At 43.5% G+C, this 23,346-nt stretch overlaps 4 protein-coding genes and 1 long non-coding RNA gene across 7 annotated transcripts; 3 read left to right on the plus strand and 2 right to left on the minus strand.

The window, feature by feature from the left end:
• The first annotated feature begins 106 nt into the window (after nt 1-106).
• mtmr2 (myotubularin related protein 2) lies at nt 107-4,321 on the plus strand. Of its 2 annotated transcripts, none has more exons than XM_088399125.1 (16): nt 107-339; nt 650-734; nt 809-832; nt 908-974; nt 1,043-1,137; nt 1,218-1,322; nt 1,454-1,558; nt 1,624-1,707; nt 1,777-1,926; nt 2,005-2,193; nt 2,260-2,445; nt 2,558-2,764; nt 2,832-2,924; nt 2,989-3,102; nt 3,204-3,380; nt 3,458-4,321. In XM_088399125.1, the coding sequence occupies exons 1-16, from the start codon at nt 260-262 to the stop codon at nt 3,620-3,622; spliced, it is 1,926 nt and encodes a 641-aa protein (XP_088255251.1). In that variant the 5' UTR covers nt 107-259; the 3' UTR covers nt 3,623-4,321. The 2 variants fall into 2 exon arrangements, with proteins under 2 accessions (XP_088255251.1, XP_088255252.1); XM_088399126.1 differs by having other exon boundaries at nt 911-974.
• A 246-nt stretch (nt 4,322-4,567) lies between these two features.
• fam76b (family with sequence similarity 76 member B) lies at nt 4,568-8,330 on the plus strand. 2 transcript variants are annotated; one of them, XM_088399335.1, is made up of 10 exons: nt 4,568-5,079; nt 5,699-5,763; nt 5,843-5,897; nt 5,998-6,153; nt 6,233-6,405; nt 6,491-6,541; nt 6,647-6,724; nt 6,803-6,935; nt 7,016-7,117; nt 7,507-8,330. In XM_088399335.1, the coding sequence occupies exons 1-10, from the start codon at nt 4,993-4,995 to the stop codon at nt 7,594-7,596; spliced, it is 990 nt and encodes a 329-aa protein (XP_088255461.1). In that variant the 5' UTR covers nt 4,568-4,992; the 3' UTR covers nt 7,597-8,330. The 2 variants fall into 2 exon arrangements, with proteins under 2 accessions (XP_088255461.1, XP_088255460.1); XM_088399334.1 differs by having other exon boundaries at nt 4,570-5,079; nt 6,800-6,935.
• Nucleotides 5,888-8,578, minus strand: LOC148386170 (uncharacterized). The gene is made up of 2 exons (XR_015863219.1): nt 7,240-8,578; nt 5,888-6,337 (listed from the first exon to the last, which is right to left on the minus strand). It is a non-coding gene; the product is annotated as an uncharacterized LOC148386170 (long non-coding RNA).
• A 135-nt stretch (nt 8,579-8,713) lies between these two features.
• Nucleotides 8,714-20,365, plus strand: taf1 (TAF1 RNA polymerase II, TATA box binding protein (TBP)-associated factor). The gene is made up of 45 exons (XM_088399608.1): nt 8,714-9,039; nt 9,165-9,279; nt 9,387-9,510; nt 9,578-9,694; nt 9,799-9,921; nt 10,044-10,285; nt 10,361-10,573; nt 10,670-10,912; nt 10,988-11,201; nt 11,270-11,377; nt 11,463-11,630; nt 11,784-11,911; nt 11,982-12,089; nt 12,166-12,339; nt 12,414-12,587; nt 12,661-12,765; nt 12,855-13,055; nt 13,140-13,281; nt 13,429-13,559; nt 13,641-13,721; nt 13,804-13,953; nt 14,084-14,116; nt 14,587-14,706; nt 14,879-15,054; nt 15,127-15,359; nt 15,447-15,654; nt 15,799-15,970; nt 16,099-16,310; nt 16,400-16,508; nt 16,593-16,691; nt 16,772-16,949; nt 17,024-17,091; nt 17,177-17,299; nt 17,382-17,474; nt 17,599-17,683; nt 17,750-17,817; nt 17,923-18,036; nt 18,132-18,221; nt 18,491-18,595; nt 18,770-18,862; nt 18,938-19,145; nt 19,223-19,391; nt 19,519-19,657; nt 19,731-19,808; nt 19,939-20,365. Exons 2-45 carry the CDS (start codon nt 9,166-9,168, stop codon nt 20,116-20,118), a joined length of 6,213 nt encoding a protein of 2,070 aa, XP_088255734.1. The 5' UTR covers nt 8,714-9,039; nt 9,165; the 3' UTR covers nt 20,119-20,365.
• LOC148386172 (uncharacterized) lies at nt 20,154-23,157 on the minus strand. The gene is made up of 8 exons (XM_088399615.1): nt 21,980-23,157; nt 21,767-21,900; nt 21,572-21,691; nt 21,393-21,485; nt 21,272-21,336; nt 21,151-21,208; nt 20,947-21,069; nt 20,154-20,879 (listed from the first exon to the last, which is right to left on the minus strand). Exons 1-8 carry the CDS (start codon nt 22,306-22,308, stop codon nt 20,665-20,667), a joined length of 1,137 nt encoding a protein of 378 aa, XP_088255741.1. The 5' UTR covers nt 22,309-23,157; the 3' UTR covers nt 20,154-20,664.
• Between the last annotated feature and the right edge of the window lie 189 nt (nt 23,158-23,346).

Below are 23,346 nucleotides of genomic sequence, written 5' to 3' on the forward strand. Positions count from 1 at the left end.
TAAGCTTTGTGAACATATTTTTATATACATTTATTATTTTTAAAGAACTTGTTTTCACGAAAGGCTGCAAGTCTTACTTTGTCCGCCAGGGAGCACTGTATATCTATTTTTCCTTTTTAGAACGAGTGAGGCTGCTGGGAAAACATGGCAGCTTCCGTTTGTTGCTGGTTTTAATACTATCAGACTAGTGGAGGATTAGATATCCTTGTAACTCCACTCCAGCCAACGATCTTCATCCAACAAAAGAGAACAGAACAACATGGAGAAGAGTGGAAGTATGGACAGTTTAGGCTCGAAGCAATCCTCTTCTCGACATCCGAGTGTTGATTCATTATCCAGGTAGCGTTGGTTATGCTAGCTAAAAGTTTTGAAACTAAGGAAAATATTATCCTATGTTAATTCTATTCAACTGAAGCTTACATTTGCTTTCAAAAATATGTCTGAAAGAGAATATGGAATTTAAAATGCTTACATAATTTATGAATCAGAATTTGTAGCAGATGACGAAGTCTGGCCAGCGCCCACAGGACTGTTTTTGTTATCAGCTGTTCCTCCCTCACTCTTCATCCATGACTTCATATAAAAAAAGCAGCAAAGCATTATTTCAGAATCGCAGCAATGTGGAAAATAAAACATTCTTTCTTAACAGTTCTGAGCGTTCGGCCCAGGTTAAACCTTCCTCTGCTATGTTGTCTGAGACGGCCACCTCAGCGGAGTTCTCCCCAGAAATCAGGGTTTGTATAAAACAAAATGGAGTCAATGCCATAAATCATCTCATGACTCACATGCAAACTCTTTTCTATTTTAGGTCAAGGCCAAAATTCATGCAAAGGTAGAAACCCTGAATTAATCTTGTGTAATTACTTCAACACGTCTTCTCCATTCCTGATTGTCTTTTTTTCTTTAGCAGGTTTTACGAGATTCTGATAAAGAGGAACCACAATTGCTTCCAAATGAAGTTGTGCAAGATATGGGTATGTGTTTTTATCGTGCACTTCCGTCGTACTCGCTTTAGTGTTTTTATCCTGATTTAATTTTACAGCACAAGACATCACCTATTTCTGTCCTTTCACCGGAGCCGTACGTGGAATACTGACCGTTAGTAACTATAGGCTCTTCTTCAAATGCATGGACAGGGTACGGTGTCTCATTCATGTTTCGCCACAAACAAGTTCTGGACAAAACAATGACTCTGTTCCTCTACCATCAACTTTTAGGAGCCTTCTTTTGTGCTTGATCTGCCTCTTGGGGTTGTGAGTCGGGTGGAGAAAATCGGCAGTGCGTCAAGCCGCGGCGATGTGTCCTATGGCCTTGTCTGCAAGGTGTGTCAGCACAAACATGGTCAACAGAAGACTTGACATGCTCTGTTGGCTTATTTAAAAAAAAAATATTGGAGATTGATCTTGATCAGTGTTTGTATACTGCTATTGAGTCTTGTGGTTGCTCCACACAGGATATGCGCAATCTGCGATTTGCTCACAAACAATTGGACGACACTCTCAGGAAGTCAATTTTCGAAGTGTTGATGAAATTCGCGTTTCCTGTCTCCAATGGACTGGTAAGTGAGTTCTCAACCATGTTGCCGCTTGTCAGCCACCCAGCAACTGATAAACTCCTCCACAGCAAATATTTGCCTTTCAATACGGACAAGTGTTTCCTGAAAATGGATGGAAGGTGTACGACGCAGTGTCAGAATACAAAAGACAGGTGCAGTTGAAAACTGGGGCTTTTGTAAATGGTGAGAGACATCTTCTAACGTTCTGTGCCTATATATAGGGCATTCCCAATGAAAGTTGGAGGATTACAAAGGTCAACGATCACTATGAACTGTGTGACACCTATCCGTCAACAATGGCTGTTCCGGTCAACATTCCAGATGAGGAGCTAAAGAGAATAGCCGCCTTTCGGGCAAAGGGAAGGATACCTGTGAGTAAACATTCTGCTTCAGCGTCCTTGGTGAAGTATTTTTTTAATTCTCTTCTTTTCCACTCGACTCTTTGGTAGGTGCTGTCCTGGATCCATCCAGAGAGCCAGGCAACGGTGACACGTTGCAGCCAGCCTATGGTTGGAGTGAACGGGAAACGGAGCAAAGAGGATGAAAAATACCTGCAGGCAATCATGGATGCCAACGCACAGTCGCATAAACTCTTCATTTTTGATGCTAGACCGAGTGTGAATGCCGCAGCTAACAAGGTTTGTGCTGAAGCTTTATCAGTGTAAATATGAATGTCCAAAAATATATATTTTTTGGAACCTCAGATGAAAGGTGGTGGATATGAAAGTGAGGACGCTTATCAAAATGCTGAGTTGGTGTTCTTGGATATTCACAACATCCATGTGATGAGAGAGTCACTCCGAAAGCTGAAGGATATTGTCTACCCCAACATTGAGGATTCGCACTGGCTTTCAAATCTGGAGTCCACTCACTGGCTTGAGCACATCAAGGTGAGACAAAATGATGCAACCGGTGGGAATAAGGGATTGGTCGTAAAAATTGAATTTGAGCAAGGGGTGTGTAGACTTTTTATATACTGTATTTTGAATGTGTGTTTCGTAGTTGATCCTGGCAGGAGCGCTGCGCATCGCAGACAAGGTGGAGTCCGGCAAAACGTCGGTGGTGGTGCACTGCAGCGACGGCTGGGACCGCACGGCGCAGCTCACCTCGCTGGCCATGCTCATGCTGGACGCTCACTACCGAACCATTCGCGGATTCCAGGTGCTGCTGGAGAAAGAATGGCTGAGCTTCGGCCACCGTTTCCAGCTGGTAATATTCGCCGCATGCTCTTGTCCTCACACTACAACACGCTCTAAATTCCCGACTCACCTTTCAGCGTATCGGCCATGGCGATAAGAACCACACGGACGCGGATCGCTCCCCCGTTTTTATTCAGTTTGTCGACTGTGTGTGGCAGTTGACTCGTCAGGTGAGCCGTTCTAATCTGTTTTTTGAATGACTCTTAGGAGTAACACAGAAACCGTTTGCTTTAGTTTCCTGCAGCTTTTGAGTTCAATGAATACTTCCTGGTGACCATCTTGGAACATCTGTACAGCTGCTTGTTCGGGACATTCCTGTGTAATAGCGAACAGCAGCGACTGAAGGAAGTACGTGAGCTTTTCATGAAATCTTCCCAGAGTACTTTAGCCACCTCCGCATGTCGTCATGAAATGATCAGTCAGAGCTGAACATTTTACGTGTTTTACAGGAGATTCCAAAGAGGACAGTGTCCTTGTGGTCGTACATCAACAGCCAGCTGGAGGAGTTCACTAATCCTTTGTACGTCAACTTCTCCAATCATGTGCTGTTCCCTGTCGTCAGTTTACGCCACTTAGAGCTCTGGGTGGGCTACTATATACGTTGGAACCCTCGTATGAGGCCTCAGGTAAGAGTCACAAGCTATTTAAGACCTGACTTGGGTGTGCCAATGTAGAACCCTTGGACTTCACCTGTTCACTATAGGAACCTGTTCATCAGCGCCATAAGGAGCTGCTGGCAAAGCGCGCCGAGCTGCAGAAGAGAGTGGACGAGCTGCAGCGAGAAGTGACTAATCGCTCGGCGTCCTCTTCTTCGGAGCGGGCGGGGTCACCAACGCGGTCCATCACCCCAGTACAGACATTTGTTTGACCGCACTTCTTTCCTATTGGAGGCTGGTGTACATTGTCTCCCTTGCAAGGCTTCTTGGCGAGAAATAGTCTCCAGACAGTACTTTTAGGTTTTGTTCTCCTAAAATGTTACCCTGGTTTTATAACTATGCCCCACGCACTACATGAGAACATCTATTTTGAAAACAATACAGTTAAAGCTAGTGTAAAGTCGTTCCCTGGCTAACGATTAATTGGACATCAAAATTCCGCTTTTGTTGGAATTGGTTTTCAAACCTGTTCTTTTTGCGACGAAATATTGGCTTGATTGTGTGCACCATTCCTCTTTGTTGACATGGTCAACATTATTTATTGTTTTGTAATCAATTTTTATTTCAGTTTTAAACAGGCTCTGCTTATTCAATTACTCATGATTGTAATATGGGGCAATTTTGTTTATTAAAAGTAGCTGCCAACATGCTTTATAATCATGGAGTTGCCAGTATATTAGCAGTGTGTAATACGTATAATAATTTTCAGCAACATCCAGTTCAACTAATCTGAAAGATTCTGTGCCTAAATTACCTAAAAGTATTAACTACTCTATGTCAAGTATATTTTAACCTTTGACCATTGCTAATGATCGTGAAACCCGAAGGAGATTAGTGATGATAATCTCAGGTTTGTTGCCTTATGTTGTGCCTTTCTCCCATAATAAATTGCAAATATTTCAAAAACACTAGCATATGCCTGTTCAGGTTTCATTTTTTTTATAGCACACACAGTCTAATCTTAAAATAATAGTCATTTGATATCACAATTTTTTTTAATAGTTCACAATACTTACATTTTCTTACATTGGTAACATTTTGATAAGTCCATTGATTCATTTTCTTTCAATAGAAGAGGCGCGTCTCATATTTCGGGAATGCGATTGGCTGTATTTGAAAAAGCGAATCTCGCAGACTTTCCATAGGTCGTCCTTCCTGTCTTTAGTGACGTCATCAACCACATCCGCTGACATGAGGACGACGGCTTCGATATGAAAAGAGAGATGGAAAAACAGGAAAAACCATTTGCGAGAACACTGGAAACTTATCACAATTTCCAAATTCCTTTTTAAAAATCCTTTTTACTCCCCAAGGTTAATATTAATCGACTTAATCCAGTCTGGTCACGTGGCGGCCGAGCGGACATAGATCACATTTATAGAGTTTATTGTTCTTCGGCTCCTTCACAGTGTTTAGCTTTGCTAGCTAGCTTTAGCGAGGTATGTGTAGTTGCCATCACATTGTGCGCGTATTCTTACTTCCAGTTAGCCTTTGTCAGTTTAGAAAATAGCACCCTTAATCCGGTCACTATACCTCTAAACTGCTTTAGCTCATTTAAATTGGTGACAATAGTTGGACGAGAATGGCAACGTCGGCTCTGTACGCCTGTACAAAGTGTAACCAGCGGTACCCGTTCGAGGAGCTGTCGCAAGGCCAGCAGCTGTGCAAGGTTTGGGAGTGTGTGTGTGTTTTTTGTTGTTATTATAACAGTCTGCAGAAGCAGCAAAACAGTTATCTTACAATAAAAGCACACTACATATATATATGTACTAGTAATAACACAGGCCAGCATGCAACAAATTATTCAACACCGAATTACAGTGTCAACATTCATTGTTATTTGTAGTACAACAAATCTCAATATGCTTGTTTGCATTGACAAGATTAGTCAAGATTCAGTAACAGCAGTAAGGCAAACCTGCATCCCTATTTCTTGCTATGGTACATAGTCTTTCCGAGACATTCAAATTCATTTAAACGGTCCGAAAATTATTTGACTACGAATGATTTATTTTGTGATATTCTTGTTTGCTGGTGAGAGATTTTTCTTATGTAAAAAAAACACTTCTATGGTCTAAAAGAAAAAGTTACAAAATAGTTTTCCTCTGCACCCACCAATCCACGAGTCACTTTTTTTTTTTATTGAACAAAGAGCTATTTCTTGGCTTCTGAGCAGAACTAAGTGTTACCAGCAAAGAGCATTGCTGGAAAATACACTTTTCTGATGAAATTGTTTCATTTCAAGTGTCTGAACATGTGAAAATATTTTCACGCTTGTTTTTTCTTAGGAGTGTCGCATCGCACACCCAATAGTGAAGTGCACCTACTGCAGATCTGAGTTTCAGCAGGAAAGGTAACGCATCGATTCACAGGCTTCATAATGCAATTATACTGCATTCTTGCTTTTTTGAATGTGTTTTTTTTCCCCACAGTAAAACCAACACTATTTGCAAGAAATGTGCCCAAAACGTCAAACAGTTTGGAACAGTGAGTTACAACCTTTATTCAACTCTCCAATTGCACTTTATGAATATTCAATTCCGTGCATCATAAATTCAAACTTTTTCCATCATCTTTCTCATTGCAGCCCAAACCGTGTCAATACTGTAACATTATTGCAGCGTTTATTGGGACAAAGTGCCAACGTTGTACAAACTCAGAAAAAAAATACGGGCCGCCTCAAACGTGCGAGCAGTGCAAACAGCAGTGTGCCTTTGACCGCAAGGAGGAAGGCAGGAGAAAGGTGTCAACCGAGCACACATGCCAGAATAAATGTTCCGGATTAAAGTGAATGTGTCTTATGAGTCCATCTTGTCCCGAAGGTGGATGGAAAACTGCTGTGCTGGCTCTGCACACTGTCCTATCGTCGTGTTCTGCAGAAAACCAAGGAGCAGAGGAAAGGTTTTGGCTCCTCTAACTCCTCATCCCTGAACGAGAAAGAATCAAGGCAGCAACATCACCATCACCAACAAAGACACAGCGGCTCTCACCACAAGTACGTACACGGAAAGTGTCACCCCGATTATGCCGGATTTGTTTTTTTTCTCCCTGCAGTCCTAAACCTGTTTGTGTTTTGGCAGACTGAGTGGGAGCTTGAGTCCTGAGCAGGAGCAAGGATTGTGGAAGCAGAGGTAAAGCTTTCCAGTTTTTTGAAGGTGCCAAGAGTATCAAACCAGCGCTACATTAATGGACACACAGGACCGACACTTTTTTTGATCACCATTTCCTTTCCGCAGCCATAAATCATCTTCAATCCAAAAAGAGACTCCAAAGAAGAAACCAAAACTGGAGTTGAAGCCATCAAATGGTGACAGGTATGATTTTTTTTTGTATGCAAAATTTCCCCCTCGTGTCCGACGGCTCTTCTAACCGCTCTGTCCCTTAAACAGCAGTTCCATCACCCAGTCCATGGATTCAGGAGGAACTGACAACTTCATTCTTATCAGCCAACTGAAAGAAGAGGTGATGTCGCTAAAGAGACTCCTACAACAACGGGACCAGACCATCCTCGACAAGGAACGAAAGGTTGGCGAGCAGTGGAAGCAGCGGCACTCTTTGTTGCCCGCTTGTATGTTTACATAACTTCGTGTCAATTTTGGCTTCAGCTAACGGAGCTGAAAGCCGACTTTCAGTACCAAGAGTCCAACATGAGAGTCAAGATGAACCAAATGGAGAAAGCACACAAGGAGTCGATGGAACAGCAGCAGGTAATGGTCATATTGTCAGCGACTACAGCGGACAAATGGTGACTGATAATACGAAGTGAAGTCGATTAATCGATGATTCCATCGGACAAGCATGAAAAGAAATGATTAAAAGTACAACTCACCAGGACACTAATTGTAGATGTGCAGGTTTTTCTTCAACAAAGCCGCTGCTTGTGGCATCTATACAGCAGCATTCACTGACATCAGTGTATCAAGCAACAAGTGTCGCTTTAAGTGTCATAAAGCAAAAAAAAAGGCTTTTGATGTTGTATCAAACAACTTCCATGTTGAAAGAAGTAGTTTATTGACAATATTTTGACAGGTAAAATATATTGAATGCAATTTTTCAAAGGTCATTTTAAATTAAAATATTCCATTGGTTTCTTCAGGCGAAGAACCGAGAGCTGATGAAACAAGTGGCCGCGCTGTCCAAAGGTAAAAAGTTTGATCGGACAGGAAGTTCACTGCTGCTGCCCTAACAATTTGCTGACCCTCGGTTGCCAACGCAAGAGTAACTTCACTTTCAAAACTGTGAAAGTCCATGTTTCGTCTTCGCCATCAACAACAAACGCTTCTTTGTTGGTCGAACCAGAAAACGTGTCATCACGTGGAAACAAAGAACAAACAAAATCTCTCTCCAAAACACCAACATATTTTAGATATTTTTAGGTGACCTTTTTTTTGGACTGTAGAATGCATCTTGGATGAGGGACGGAACCTTCATTCACTACCACTGCCAGGTGAAACAAAAGAGATCAAACAAAATCCGCCGGATTTTTTTAATGGGTGTTACACTCTACTTTTTTTATTTATTCAACTGTATTTCTTACCTTTTTTGGTCTGGATTTCCGCACACAACATACTACAAGAATATCCCACATTTGGGACATTATATTTTTCTAAATGATTGCAGGGGATAAGTTCTCCTGAATGGAGAGACTGTGCAACTTTACAATGTATGCAAATATGAGGAGTGTGACCAGCCGTTGTATATTTTAACTCTTGCTTGTATCTGTTTTAGCGAGTACAGTTTATGTATGGTGAGGCCAGTTGTAATTATGATTTATATTGGATGCTTTTTAAAGAAAACACTCCCTTCACGTTTCATCGGGCTGGTTTCATACTGTGCTGTCAAAGAACACTTTTGTATTTTTTTCCCCCAGACCAAGTGTTTTAAAAGCAATTAAAACTGGCTAAACTGCCCTCTCTCTTATCTGTTTTAATCTCTAAGCGTTTTATTTTCCAATTACTGTTGTTGACATGATTTTAATATTAGAAAGAAACACAAATTAACGGTTGACGGTCGTGGGACAGCTTAACCTATCCAAGCGAGTGTAAATAAAAAACAAAAATAATAACACTAATAATTTACATACATTATAAAAAGAAAAACATGCATTCATGATAATCGAATGCAATTGAATTGCCTAATTATTAGACAGTTGCTCCTTCTGATGTCCCGGCTTTGGCCACATAGGGGCAATATAAGATCACGTATCAGTAGTCTTCTTCTCGTCTGTCATCCTATTTTCAAACGCGAGACATGAGACGCATCGCCCCCTATGGGTTGGAGTTTTGGTTTGGTTACACCGGAAATATTTGTCCAGCTTCCGGTTTACTTGATTGTTGCTAAATGACGAGCTACCGCAAGCTTCAAGCGGACGCTTTTTAAATAGCAACAAATACAGTCTTAAGTTACTAAGGACTGCAACTTAATTTATAATTTATTTAGTGTTTCGTAAAACATTTCAAAACGTGCGGCCGAAGAAATACATCGCCTCGGTGCGATGTTGTTAGCAAATGTGTCAATGTTTTATTGACACATTGAACCGTAATATTGCTGGCTAGCACAGCGTCTGTAAAATACTGAACAGGTTTATTATTAAGCCTCTTGGGAGCAAATTGGATAGAAATCCCGGAAGGTAAGAGAAAACTGCTGTTTTCATCGCAGCTAACCTGTTATCATTAGCGAAAGTTAAACCTGCAGTATCATCAGAAATGTGTTTTAAGTTTAAGAATGATTCCAATGGTAACATTGTTTTCTCAGAATGTCCGACTCCGACAGTGATGAGGACCAAGATCGCCCTTTCTCCATTACTGGCTTCTTGTTTGGGAACATAAATGAAGATGGCCAACTCGAGGACGACAGTGTCCTGGACAACGTTAGTCTTTCAAACACAAAAAACATAAAATTACAGTAACAGTAAGAGACTATCTTAACCACTTTTCCATGGCTACTTGTTTTAATGGGCTCGGTTCTTAAACCCAGGAGTCCAAAAAGCATCTGGCCGGCTTGGGTAATCTGGGTCTGAGCACCCTCATCACAGAGATCACCTCCAATGAGGATGACGAGCAAGAGGAAAGTAAAACACCCACCAATGTGGATGCTGAAGGTGAGTGGATCGGAGCATTAATACTAGTGGAATGTCATTGTTTTAATTCTGTGTTTACTTCATCAAGGTTGGGTGAAAAGCACTGAAGATGCAGTTGATTATTCTGACATCAGTGAGGTTGCTGAAGATGAAACACGGAAGTATCGACAAGCCATGGGATCTTTGCAGCCCTGCAGGAAAGCAGGTGAGCTTACAATATCCTTCCCATTATTTATAGTAGAGTATTGGTAGAAGCAGAAACCTTTTGTGGAATTATGTTGATGTTTTTATCAAATTCAATAATTGCAGATGATGAAGATGACTACGATGCAGACTGCGAGGATATTGATTCCAAGCTCATGCCTCCTCCCCCACCTCCAAGCTTTTCAGCACCCGCTAAAAAAGAAGAGCCCGCATCTCAGAGTGCAAATGGTATGCATAATTGTTTTTTACCTAGGTCTGTCAGTGTGTATGCTTGAAAATAAAGAAAAATATTCTAAGACAAGGATTCCTGCTTCAGAACAATTAAATTTTGCCCCTGCCTCTCCTCACAGTCGGGGAAGAGGGCGATGGTATCATCCTGCCGTCTATCATCGCACCATCATCTACTGCCGAAAAGGTTGATTTCAGCAGTTCCTCCGACTCAGAGTCGGAATCGGACCGCCCTGGCCTGGCTTCCGGGCCCGGAGGCGAACCGGACAGCCTCACCCTCCCGCTTGCTGGCATCATGCAGAAAGATGCTGCCAAAGCGCTACCTGGTGTCACAGAGCTCTTCCCAGAATTTAGACCCGGAAAAGTAATGTATCCTTTCCCTTGACACCGTCTCACACATACTAAGCACTAACAGTGAGTCTTTTGGATTTCCTGTCAGGTTCTGAGGTTCTTACGGCTATTTGGCCCAGGGAAAAACATGCCGTCGGTATGGAGGAGCGCCCGAAGGAAGAAGAAGCGGAAGCACCGGGATGTCCAGTCTGGGACTCCTCCGCCCGAGGGAGAGCTTGCAGAGGAAGGGCAGGAAAAGTCGGGATGGGTTTACGAGTATGCTACCCCTCCGCCCCCTGAGCAGTGTCTATCGGATGATGAGGTAAATATTCAATTTAAAGGTATCCAATAGTATCCCCAAAATATCAGCTTTATTTGTACTATTGTGTAATTTATTACTGATCTTCTATGATATCAGATAACCATGATGGCACCCGTGGAGTCCAAGTTCTCACAAACCTGTTGTGACGGCGACAAGGAGACAGAATCACGGCCTAAAGTTGCCGAATGGCGATATGGGCCCGCCCAGCTCTGGTATGATATGATGGGGGTCCCCGAGGATGGGAGTAATTTCAATTATGGGCTGAAGCTGAAGGAAATGGAGTCCAGCGAATCTCAGGAGCAAAGCGCACATGAAGAAACGACAAGGACCGCTAAGGAGGTTGGTTGGTGGCCACTTGTAGTTATACTGCAGAATTAGCTTGCACTTTTGATTTTATCATCACTGCATTTGCAGGGTCACAACGGCCACGATAACGAGACAGAGGAGGACAAATTGGCCCTGGAGAACGAGGTCTTCTTGATGGTGACGCAACTGCAGTGGGAGGATGACATTATCTGGAACGGGGAGGATGTGAAGCACAAGGGCACCAAGACTCAACGTGCCAGTCTTGCAGGGTGGTTACCCACAAGCATGACCCGCAATGCTAATGCTTATAACGCACAACAAGGTGAGATGTCAAGTTGATAAATGAGCTGTGCATGGATATGTTTCATGCATATCTGTTCAATTTTTCAGGTCTGACGAGAAGTAATTCGCAATTGGTCCCATCTACCCCTCCTCTTATGCCCAAAACCTTGTCCATAACCGGCTTGAAGCGGGACAAAAGCAGCCAAGATCATCAATGTGAGTTTGCTAGAAATGACTTCAAAACTACAAAAATGTTTTTTTCTTATTTTTTTTTCTTACCTGTGTATGTATTCCTCTGCAGCCAATCAAGACGATGATACTCCTTGGTTCTCAATTTTCCCCATTGACAACGAAGAGTTAGTTTATGGGCGCTGGGAAGACAACATTATCTGGGATGATCAGGAAATGGATCACTTACTCACTCCTCCGGTTCTCACACTGGATCCCAATGATGAGAATATCATTCTTGGTATGTTCACGTCAGATGTGAGGTATTTTTCCTCCGCAGCAGTATGTCATAATGAAAAAGATCCAATCCAGTACAACTACTGTTTTTCTTCCACCTTGTCCTATTTTTAAAATATAAATTAAAATTTTCTCAAATGATTTCTTTGAAATTTAGAAATTCCCGATGAAAAGGAAGCGTCGACATCTCACTCCCCGTCAAAAGAGAACAAGAAGGAAACGGCGATCAAAAAGAGTCGCATCCTGCTTGGGAAAACTGGGGTGATAAAAGACGAGCCGCAACAGGTAAGTAAGTCATCCCCACCGTTCAGTTCCTACAAAGCTGCAGTGCATTCAATGTTTTCTCTCCACTCAGAACATGTCGCAACCTGAGGTCAAGGACCCCTGGAACCTCTCCAATGACGAATTCTACTACCCCAAACAGCAAGGTCTGAGGGGGACGTTTGGCGGCAACATCATTCAGGTGAGCTAAACTTACAAGAAGTAACGTGTATGTAAATGTGTGAGAGATTTTAATGAGCAACACGTTTCTTGAGCAGCATTCCATCCCAGCCTTGGAGCTGAGGCAGCCCTTCTTCCCCACCCACATGGGGCCCATGAAGTTGCGGCAGTTCCACAGGTCCACATTGAAGAAGTACTCTTTTGGACCTTTGGCTCAGCCTGGTCCACATCCTGTCCAACCTCTGCTCAAGCACATTAAGAAGAAGGCGAAGGTGAGACAAGGCTCAAAATTGTCTCTCATACCTCCGCCGTGTATAAACAATGGATGGTGTGAATGTCCAAACAGATGCGAGAGCAAGAGCGGCAGGCTTCGGGAGGAGGAGACATGTTCTTCATGCGCACCCCGCAGGATTTGACGGGCAAAGACGGAGATCTGATCCTGGCAGAGTACAGCGAAGAATACCCCCCTCTCATCATGCAAGTCGGCATGGCCACCAAAATTAAAAACTACTACAAAAGAGTGGGTGTCGTGTTCGGTGGCTCTGGATGATTACAATTGTCAACCGCTATTAATTGAAATCTCCATTTTGCAGAAACCTGGAAAAGATCCTGGAGCGCCAGATTGCAAATATGGAGAAACTGTCTACTGTCACACATCGCCTTTTCTGGGTTCTCTGCATCCTGGACAGCTGCTCCAAGTCAGCATTAAAGCACTCACTATTCCGTTGAGGATTTGTAATCATAATCTTTTTACTAATTCACGTTTTTTTTTTCCGCCCCCTTCTAGGCTTTTGAAAACAACCTTTTCCGCTCCCCCATTTACTTGCACAAAATGCCCGAGACAGATTTTCTGGTCATCAGAACACGCCACGGCTACTACATCCGAGAAATCGTGGACATTATGGTAGTCGGTCAGGCCTGCCCCTTGTACGAGGTCCCCGGGCCCAACTCCAAACGAGCAAATACCCACATAAGAGACTTCCTTCAAGTATATCCACTCGCCTGACTTTATTTGAACAATTTTAGGCTGTGCACATCCACCATATCTCAACTGCCAAATCTTTTTTTGCAGGTGTTCATTTACCGCTTGTTCTGGAAGAGCAAGGATCGCCCGCGGAGAATTCGCATGGAGGATATCAAGAAAGCATTTCCAGTGCATTCCGAGAGCAGCATCAGGAAAAGGCTGAAACTTTGTGCCGACTTCAAACGCACCGGTACAGTTTGTATTGAATATTTAGTGTTTACACCAGTAAACTTGAATTTCCAGTGTTGACATACTGCTCAAGAAAAATCTGCATCTTTACACCCTGATGCTCCGTGTTCATTCATGGAGGGAGCTTTTTCGTTCATCTTTGTTCCAGGGATGGATTCCAACTGGTGGGTGCTGAAACCTGATTTCAGATTGCCCACAGAGGAAGAGATCCGAGCCATGGTGTCTCCGGAGCAATGCTGCTCTTACTATAGCATGCAAGTGGCCGAGCAACGACTCAAGGTGACGCGATTCAAAGTTTGTCACGTTCTGCCGACAGCTGCAACGGCAATTTTTTTTAACCGTACCTTCGCTTTACATCAGGACGCCGGATATGGCGAAAAATCGTTCTTTGCACCAGAGGAGGAGAACGAAGAGGACTTTCAAATGAAGATTGATGACGAGGTGTTTTTTTTTCTCCACCTTCCAGTCTCGTCCATCACTATATGATACAGTTTTGACTAATCCATTGTTATTCTCATGTAAGGTGCGAACAGCTCCCTGGAACACAACAAGAGCCTTCATCTCGGCCATGAAGGGGAAATGCCTTTTGGAGGTTACGGGTGTGGCCGACCCGACGGGCTGTGGAGAAGGTTTCTCCTACGTCAAAGTGCCCAACAAGCCCACTCAACAGAAGGTGTGAAATGCTTGCGTGATGTGGCTGCTTACTAGAAACTCAATTGGCAGTCAATGAGGGGTCGGGTATTCATTTCCCCCTGAATCGTCATTTCATATGGAAAAATAAGAAAGGTTGTCTTCTCTTCCAGCATGCAACTTATGTCCATAAAGCCTTGATGCTGGTGAGTTTGATATGGAAGTACTTAAGGGCCCTGACCTCAACCCAATCACACAATTTGGGGATGAACTAAGCGCAGAAATTTCGAGTTAGCAATAGTGACCTCCACGCCAAACAAAAAAAAAAGTCGTCTTTTCGAAAGTCTTCCCAGTTAAAGTGTTGAGGCAACACTGATTGGAGGTTTTGGTCAGGTGACTTTTTTTCACAACATAAGGTGGGGATGTCTTACAGGCAATACTGAATATGACCATCCTTGTCTTTTCTCATCTCCCAAAAGTGGAATTCGATAATCATAAACTCCTGCTGACAGCCAGCTTTTACATTTTGGACAGATTTTCTCTTCACTTTTAACTTTCTTTAGGTGTAATGGGTGACTGTTGTACTGGGCGTGTGGGTGATCCGTGGTCGTTCCCTCCCCCCGGGTGAATGTTGCTTGGATGTTGAGGTTTTGGGCCGTATGATTATTTTTCTCAGGATGACAAAGAGCCAACCCCTGCTAAGAAGACCGTGACTGGGACAGATGCCGATTTGAGGAGACTGTCACTGAAAAATGCCAAGCAGCTGCTGCGCAAGTTTGGTGTTCCAGAAGAAGAGGTAAGTTTGACCGAAGAGGTTATGAGCTCTAAAAATACTTTTGAGGTCGTTTATCGGCCATTTTAGATATTTTATTTTTTAGCTTAGCAGACCAATGCTTTCCCTATGCTTTCTGTTTCCACTTTTAAATCATTTGAAGGTAATTGTGCTGGTTTGTACTCCTGTCGATTAGATCAAAAAGCTCTCACGCTGGGAAGTGATTGACGTGGTGAGAACCATGTCCACTGAGCAGGCTCGTTCAGGAGAAGGCCCCATGAGCAAGTTCGCCAGAGGTTCACGTTTCTCTGTCGCCGAGCACCAGGAGCGGTACAAAGAGGAATGTCAGCGGATCTTTGATTTGCAGAATAAGTAAGATACACTAGAGTTTATTGCTTTCTGTGGACTTTTCAACTCACCTTGCGGCGATGTCCTTCGCCACAGGGTGCTGGAGTCGACGGAAGTTCTCTCCACAGACACAGATAGCAGCTCAGCCGAGGATAGCGACTTTGAGGAAATGGGAAAGAATATTGAGAACATGCTGCAGAACAAGAAGACCAGTTCACAGCTGTCACGCGAGAGGGAAGAACAAGAGCGGCGGGAGCTACAGAGGATGCTGATGGGGGAGGAGAGCGATCGTGACAACAAGGGGCGGAAGGAGCGCCGCAAAATCTTGTGTGAGTCGCGGTTCCTCGTTCACCGGTTGCCCGCGACATCGTGATTGTACCGGCGGAATGCAAATTGTGCCTTGTGTCTCTTTTTAGCGAGCTCATTGTCCACCAGCTCCCACAAAGATGATGACACATCGTCAGTCACCAGCTTGAACTCCGCAGCCACAGGACGCCGACTTAAGATCTACAGAACCTTCAGGGACGAGGACGGCAAGGAATATGTTCGCTGCGAGACTGTGCGCAAATCTGCCGTCATCGATGCCTACACCAGGATCCGAACGACCAAGGATGATGAATTCATGTCAGTAATTCCATTCAAACCTTCTCATAACTTTTGTCATTATAAGAAATTATGTTCCAACGTTTTCACAGTGATGAAATATTTCAAGAGTGCTATTTTTCCCCTTCATTTAAAAAACTTTTCCTTATGTCTGTGTGTCTTCAGACGAAAGTTTGCCCTCTTCGACGAGCAGCACAGAGAAGAGATGAGGAAGGAGCGTCGGCGGATCCAGGAGCAGCTGAGAAGACTAAAGCGAAATCAAGAGAAAGACAAGTTCAAGGGACCTCCTGAAAAGAAGTCCAAGAAGATGAAAGAGAGACCAGACCTCAAGGTAAAAGTAAGCTTGCTGATTAAGTCCTCTATTTTTTTTTCCCTCTCTTATCTCATTGAAATGACATTAAATAGGTCTTTACAAATTTTTTGACCATGGCAGATTTTTCTTCAACCTTTGCCTCTCTTCCCTAGTTAAAGTGCGGCGCATGTGGTGCCATCGGGCACATGAGGACAAACAAGTTCTGCCCGCTCTACTATCAAACCAACGCACCCCCTTCGAACCCGGTCGCCATGACAGAAGAGCAGGAGGAGGAGCTAGAAAAGACAGTCATCCACAACGACAACGAAGAATTGATTAAGGTGGAAGGCACAAAGATCGTGCTCGGCAAGCAACTCATTGAAAGGTATGTTGTTGGTTTTTTTCCTGAAATGATTTGTCTTTTTTTTTTTTTAAAAAAACATGCATTACTCCACTCTTTTTTTGGATCAACAGTGCTGATGAGGTGCGGAGAAAATCTCTGGTGCTCAAGTTCCCCAAGCAGCAGCTTCCTCCGAAAAAGAAGAGACGAGTTGGCAATGCCGTGCACTGCGACTATCTGAATGCAAGTAGCAGTAATGTTGACAGATTGTTTGAACATAAAAAAAGGAAGAGATGATTTAAAAAAAAAAAAAAATCATACTTGTAGAAACCACACAAGGCGATCCACCGCAGGCGCACCGACCCCATGGTGACCTTGTCCTCTGTGCTGGAGAGCATCATTAACGACATGCGCGACCACCCTAACGTAAGCGTGGTCGCCAAACTTCTTCTCAGTCAACTTGTAATTTGCATTTTGAAAAAAATGTCTCTCTATCCTCCAAACAGACATATCCGTTCCACACGCCAGTAAACGCCAAGGTTGTGAACGACTACTACAAAATTATCACGCGGCCGATGGACTTGCAGACACTTCGGGAGAATGTCCGCAAACGAATGTATCCGTCCAGGGAGGAGTTCAGAGAAGCTGTTGAGCTTATATTCAAGAACAGCGCCACATACAATGGTACTTAAGTGACACCTTTATGATTTTTTTTTTAACTATCATCATTTACATCGGGTTGTGTTTTTGCTTTTTAGGAGCAAAACATCCGATCACGCAAGTTGCGCAATCAATGTTGGATCTGTGTGATACGAAGCTGAAAGAGGTAAGCGTGACTGCGCTGATTTTCTTCTGTGTCAAGTTTCTTAAATCTTGAAAACATATTCAGATGTTGACCTTTGCATCCACAGAAAGAGGACAGACTGGTCAGGCTCGAAAAAGCCATCAATCCTTTGCTCGATGATGACGATCAGGTGGCCTTCTCCTTCATCCTTGACAACATCGTAACGCAGAAGATGATGGTCGTACCAGATGTAGGTTTTCCTTCCCCAGGAAAACTGTTCTTTAAGATAATTGAATCAACTATCAGCTCATTTGCACTTTCCTCTGCTCTAGTCATGGCCGTTCCACCATCCTGTCAACAAAAAGTTTGTGCCTGATTATTACAAGGTGATTATAGACCCGATGGACCTGGAAAGTATCCGCAAGGTGAGGACCACAAATATACGATCTCAAAACACGCAAAAGGACTTTCTGGGGGAAACGTCAGTTATAAAAAGAGATGTAATGTAACTCTTCAAAACATGTCCACTTTTCTCTTCTAAATCATCAGAACATCTCCAAGCACAAGTACCAAAACAGAGACGCCTTCCTCTCAGATGTCACTCTCATCCACACGAACAGCATCAAGTACAACGGTGAGAGAATTTCTCGACATGGGAGCACAAAATGGTTTAATCATCTCTTTTGTGTGTTTTTCATAGGCCGCGACAGTCCGTACACCAAGACAGCACTCGATATCATCAGTGTGTGCAGGCAGACCTTAGATGAGGTATGCTGAGACATAACACTGCTGGTCTAATCAATGCGAGAAGCAATCACGTTGAATTCTTTTAAGCAGGAATGTCGTAATCATTTCCGTCTCTTGTGCCTGCAGTATGATGAACACTTGACACAGCTGGAAAAGGACATCTCCACGGCCAAGGAGGCAGCTCTGGATGCCGCTGACTTTGAGAGTCTGGAGATGGCTCACGGATCATACATGGGACAGGTAGACGGACGGCGATTTGAGGAAGCTCCTCCGAAGCAGTTAGAACATTGTTTTGGTTTTCCTAACATCAACACCTCTCTTGTTTGCGCGCCCAGTACGACGACGACGATAAAGACATCTCCACAGCCAAAGGGTCGTTCATGGACTTAGAGAGGCTCGCCTCAGCTTCGCCCTACATAGCCCAGGTATGATGGCAGCCGAGCCGCCATTTTGCTGGAGTAGTTCAGAAAATGGTGCTTCCATGTGAACCACACTGGAACTTTATCCAGCACCCTTGTCTCTTTTTTGCCACACCCTGTAATGTTCCTCTCGCCTTCAGTATTTCCTCCTTACTAACAATCCTTGCAAAGGCTCTTTGTGTCTTTCATCTTTTACAGTCATGTGTAGTGTCTCCTTTTGTCTTTTCCTTCACTCTTGTCACTTTGTGCAACTTCTCTGCCATGTGTTTGGCCAGCCTGCTGATCTGTTTGACAGCGGTGCTTCAGGCCCATCCAGGGCACCCAGCAGCCTTTTCTCTGATGGACCTCTAGTGGTTGCTTCTGAGAAGAGAGGGGGGCAGGTATGGAGCGAGAGTCAGTAATCAGGCTTGTTCCACCTCTCGCCAGTCCATCCTCTGATTATCATGCTTGTCGAGTTTGTAGAGTCAAAAGTCATTGGGCATTCTCACTGAGAGGTTGTAAGAGCGGCTCAGTCTTTTTAGTCTGTGCTTTTGAACTCTATTTTGGGATCTCAGGCTCGCCACGGCAGACGGCTCAGGGAAGAAGAATCGGATGTGGATATTGAAGGCTTTGAGGAAGAAGACGGCAAACCGAAAACACCCGCTCCTGTGAGTACTGCACTATTCACATGAGCGCCATCAAGGATGGTAGTTTTCATCAAACGCCTGTGCTCATCTGAGCAGGCCGAAGATGCCGAAGGAGATCTCGAGGATGACGATGACGACGAGGAGATGTTGCTGCCTCCGCGCAGACGCATGCACAACCGGCAGGAGGAAGAAAATGAGCGCAGATCCAACCCCCACACTCATGCCAGCGTGCTGTATCAGGACTTGCTTATGTCCGACGGGGAGGATGACGCTAGTGAGGAGGAAGGCGACAATCCATTCTCAAGTAAGTTAAAGCTTCAAGAAGTCTCCTAAGATAACCATTTTACATTGTTCCGCTTTGTTTCCTCACCACTTCTCTAGCCATCCATTTATCGGAGAGTGGCAGTGATTCGGATCGAGAGGTCGATGTGCGACCGCCTCCGAGGCGAGCGCAGGAGACGGCGCGCATGGGCATGGAGGACGAGAGCATGATGTCATATGAAGCAGACGGGGCCGATGATGGGCCTCACATGGAAGACAGCAACGTCAGGTACCAAGAGCCTTACAATCAACTCAGCCAAATATTTGCAAAGCAAGGATTCTGTAGCAACTTTGGAGGTTTGAATGGAATTTTCAGTGCCACTTAAAGTTTGCGCTGTCCCTCTTTTGCATCTCAGCTATGGCAGCTTTGAGGAGAGCCGCAGTCGAATGCAACCGTCAGCCAGGGGGAACGTAGAAGACGATGGCATCAGCGAGGAGGAAGAGGAAGACGAAGAGGATGACACTCGCGGGAGAGGCCCAGCTCCACATTCTCAGGTATGCAAAGTAGCAACACGTACAAACAGAGAAATGTTACAAGGGAGAAACAAAATGTTTTTTGTGCCTCCAGTATGATGAGAAGGAGGGCAAATGGTCATTCATGGACTTGGAAAGGCACAACACAACACCTGCACCGTACGCACAACAGGTAGGACAGGATTTGTCTTTTGTGTTTTTGTTTTGCGATACTCTTTATTATACCTCCATAAGTACTTCCGAAAATAGTTGAGTCACATCACCTCTTCTAATGCCCCCACTTTTCCCTTCTTGCCTTTCAGCCATGGCAGCTACGAGGAAACACACACGATGAAGGCAACAGCGAGGAGGAGGAAGAAGACGAAGAGGACGACGCACGGCGGAGAGGTCCTGCCGTACTTTCGCAGGTCCAGCTCAGTGAGGATGAGGAGAGCGAAGAATTCAGATCCATCGGAGGAGACAGCGACATGGACTCGGACTAGATTACTTTTTTTGCTACCAATATCAAGACTGAAAGTTTGAAACTATTTTTTTAATACATTTATCATGTAAATATGTAGTACAGTGTTCTGTGAGCCATTTTTCACAAGTGCTTGTAATGTCAGCACTTCCCATTGTAAATTTCTGCGTTTATTTTACCCATTATATTTATGTGAGACATTTGATTTCATTCTGTAACCACAAACTACATTCTTTCAATGGAAAAATAATAAACAAGAATAATTTCTTCATTGTCACATACAAGGTAGCTGTAAAGTACATTACGAAAAATTAGAGCCTGTGAGAGACAATTGGTGCTTTCTAATCGAATACTTAGTAAATGCTCCCCTCGTCGAGGATACCTTACATAACACCATTACGTCCGCTATGGTAACTCAGCTATAAAAAGAAATAATTCAACCGGATAAATGCAAGACAATGTCGTTGCAAGCGTCCTGCTCTCATCCAATCAGCGGCTTTATAAACAAATGAACACAGTCAAACAATGTGCCCTTATGTTTCCGCCGAATAGTGTCGGCTGAGGTGATTCACCTTCGCGTTGATGGCGAAGTGCCGCCCCAAGCTGCAGTGGTTGACCTCTCAGGTGAAGCATAAACACACGCATTAACAGACAGATATCTCTTAGCACGATGAGAGATCCTACGGGGGCTGAGAGACTGAGACCTCTGCACTTCCCTCGTGGCCGTCTTGTGGACTGAAGACCCGCTCACCAATTGTGACCAGTCGCTAGACTTAGTGGATGCTTCCACATAAAAGACAAAAGATATTTTACTCCAATTTTCTGTCCATCCACAACAATTTATCCTTACCTGATGGTAAAGCTGCGTTTGGTGTTTGATGATCAGGCAGGCAGTCATCGGTGTCCAAACTCCGACTGTTTCTCAGAGCCTGGAGGGAACGAAGGCTGGTCCGAAGGGGTGATTCTGTCCTGGCTGTTTTATTCAGAGGTCAACACATGCAAAGATATTATAAACGGATAACATCAGAGGAGGTAATCTGAATTCTTCATATACCTCGATTTTGAGCTCTTTTGAGCAACTTGAACTGAGTGACTTGCTGACGAAGTCGAACCTGTGACGACACAAGATGTATTTCCTTCCCATTGCATCTATTTCTAAACGTATCAAGTATTACTTGTGGCTCAGGACTTCTTCGGTCTGAAACACCAGCGGGCGTGGAGATGTAGTCCTGTCGTAAACCTACAATATGGACACCAGGTTACATCGAGACAACGATAGAATTGCGTTCGACTTACTGTCTTCTTGTATACGGGCCATTAGGTGAACATCTGTGATGTCCTGCAATTTGTAGCTGGTAGTCATGGACTCACAGGGCATAGCCAAATCATCTGTTTAAATACAAAAATTTGGGATATGAATGACATGTTTACTGTCAATGTTAGATTTACTTCAGGTTTATTTCAGGCGCTAATACCCAAAGAGGTGTCATGTGTCGTATTTGTAGATATTTTGTCATTGTGAGGATCCACACATGCACTGTCGGTGTGATCTTGCGCTGCAGGCTGTTTGTAAAAGATACTCCTGTAGCTTGTTTCTGTATGGAAATAAAAGTGCGATGAGATCAGTCACGACATGTTTGAAGAGGAAGTGGTGCTTTTGTGTAGCTTACTTTGATTTAGTTTATTGCGAAGTAAACGGGATGCGGCCTCCATTTCAGGACTCGGATTATCCAAGACGTGTCGACACCATCTCAGAGGTGACTGGTTGTCCTCTGATATCTGCTTTTTTGGAGATTCATATAACCTGTGTGGGATATAGTTAATTCAGTAAAAATAAAATTACCATTTTGGTTTAATTTGTGATATATTTTGATGGTACCTACCAGCTTTCGTGATCCTCTTTATCATCCTTTAGTTCAAGAAGATCCACTAAGTCAAAAACAGTATGTGTTCCTGGGTCTTTTTCTTTTTCATCATCATCCTTGGCAGTGGAGGACACATGAGAATTAGATCCAAACTTTAAAAAATCTAGTCTCATCCTAGCATCCCTGGCAAAAGACCGAGAAGTGTAACTCTTCATTCCCGTTGGTTCGGCCCACACGCTGGGACGTGGATCCGACTTTCCCTCGCTTTGGAATATAGGATGGTTTGAGCGAAAATCATCGTTAAAATCCAAACTCCAGTTTTGTATGGCCAGGTTTTGGGTATCCATTTGGGTATCCTTCGTGGAGACGCGTTTGTCAATCCTGAGTTTCGGTTCAAAACTTGCTCAGCACACGATGCAGCACTCGGGCTTCGATCTACTGACCCAGATTTCTAGAGCAGGGCTGTTAATTATAGAGCCGCAACAGATTGGATGGATTTAGAAAAGCATCACAAGATTATGTGGATTAAAGTGTTGGCAAGTTGCTGCTAAGAAAGAAAAAAGTCAATTAGCAGCACACTATCAAGGAACACTTTGATATTCCGGAATACAAGCTGTGTTAAAAATGTGATTTTTACCAAAAGAAATGTCAGCTGACACTTTGGCCATGATAACCTGCAGCAATTGTTTCATACATTTGACAATTACGCTAACACTATACATCATTTTTGCAGATACAAACGTGTACAGTATTATAGTAATGCATGTGCTTCAAATTCATGTCATTTCATTCTATTAGTGACCACTAGGTGGCAAAAAACACACTGTCCCTTTAAATCAGGGGTGTCAAACTCATTTTTTTCGCAAGCCGCATTGCAGTCACAGCTTCTTTCGGAGGGCCATTATGACTGTCAACCCAAATAAATGTATGAGCACCTCATATTATATACAGTAAAAGCTACAAAACAAACTGACAAATAATTCGTTTTCAAATTAGATGAGTAAAAACTGGTCAAATATTTAAAAAAAAAAGATATTATTAATAGTGAAGACAATTTGCCATTCTAGTAATGACACGAATTTGATGCACAATTTGTCTTCGCGGGCCACATAAAATGATGTGGCGGGCCGCATCGTGCCCCCGGGCCTTGAGTTTGACACAGGTGCTTTAAATGTATAAAATAAAATAAAAAATGCAATTAAAATGTATTGCACATAGGTGAATAAGAATTAAATGTTTAAAAATAGACTAACCCTAACCGTTTAAAGTTAAATACCACATAACTGCACTTAGAACATGAAAGATGCTGCAGATGAAAACTAAAAAATGTCCTGGAATAAATTTTAAAAAAAGTCAAATCAGGCTGAATTCAAACTGGCTTCACC

This window comes from Syngnathus floridae, chromosome 15 (assembly GCF_059516105.1).
Source record: "Syngnathus floridae isolate MCC-2025c chromosome 15, RoL_Sflo_1.0, whole genome shotgun sequence".
NCBI lineage: Eukaryota > Metazoa > Chordata > Actinopteri > Syngnathiformes > Syngnathidae > Syngnathus > Syngnathus floridae.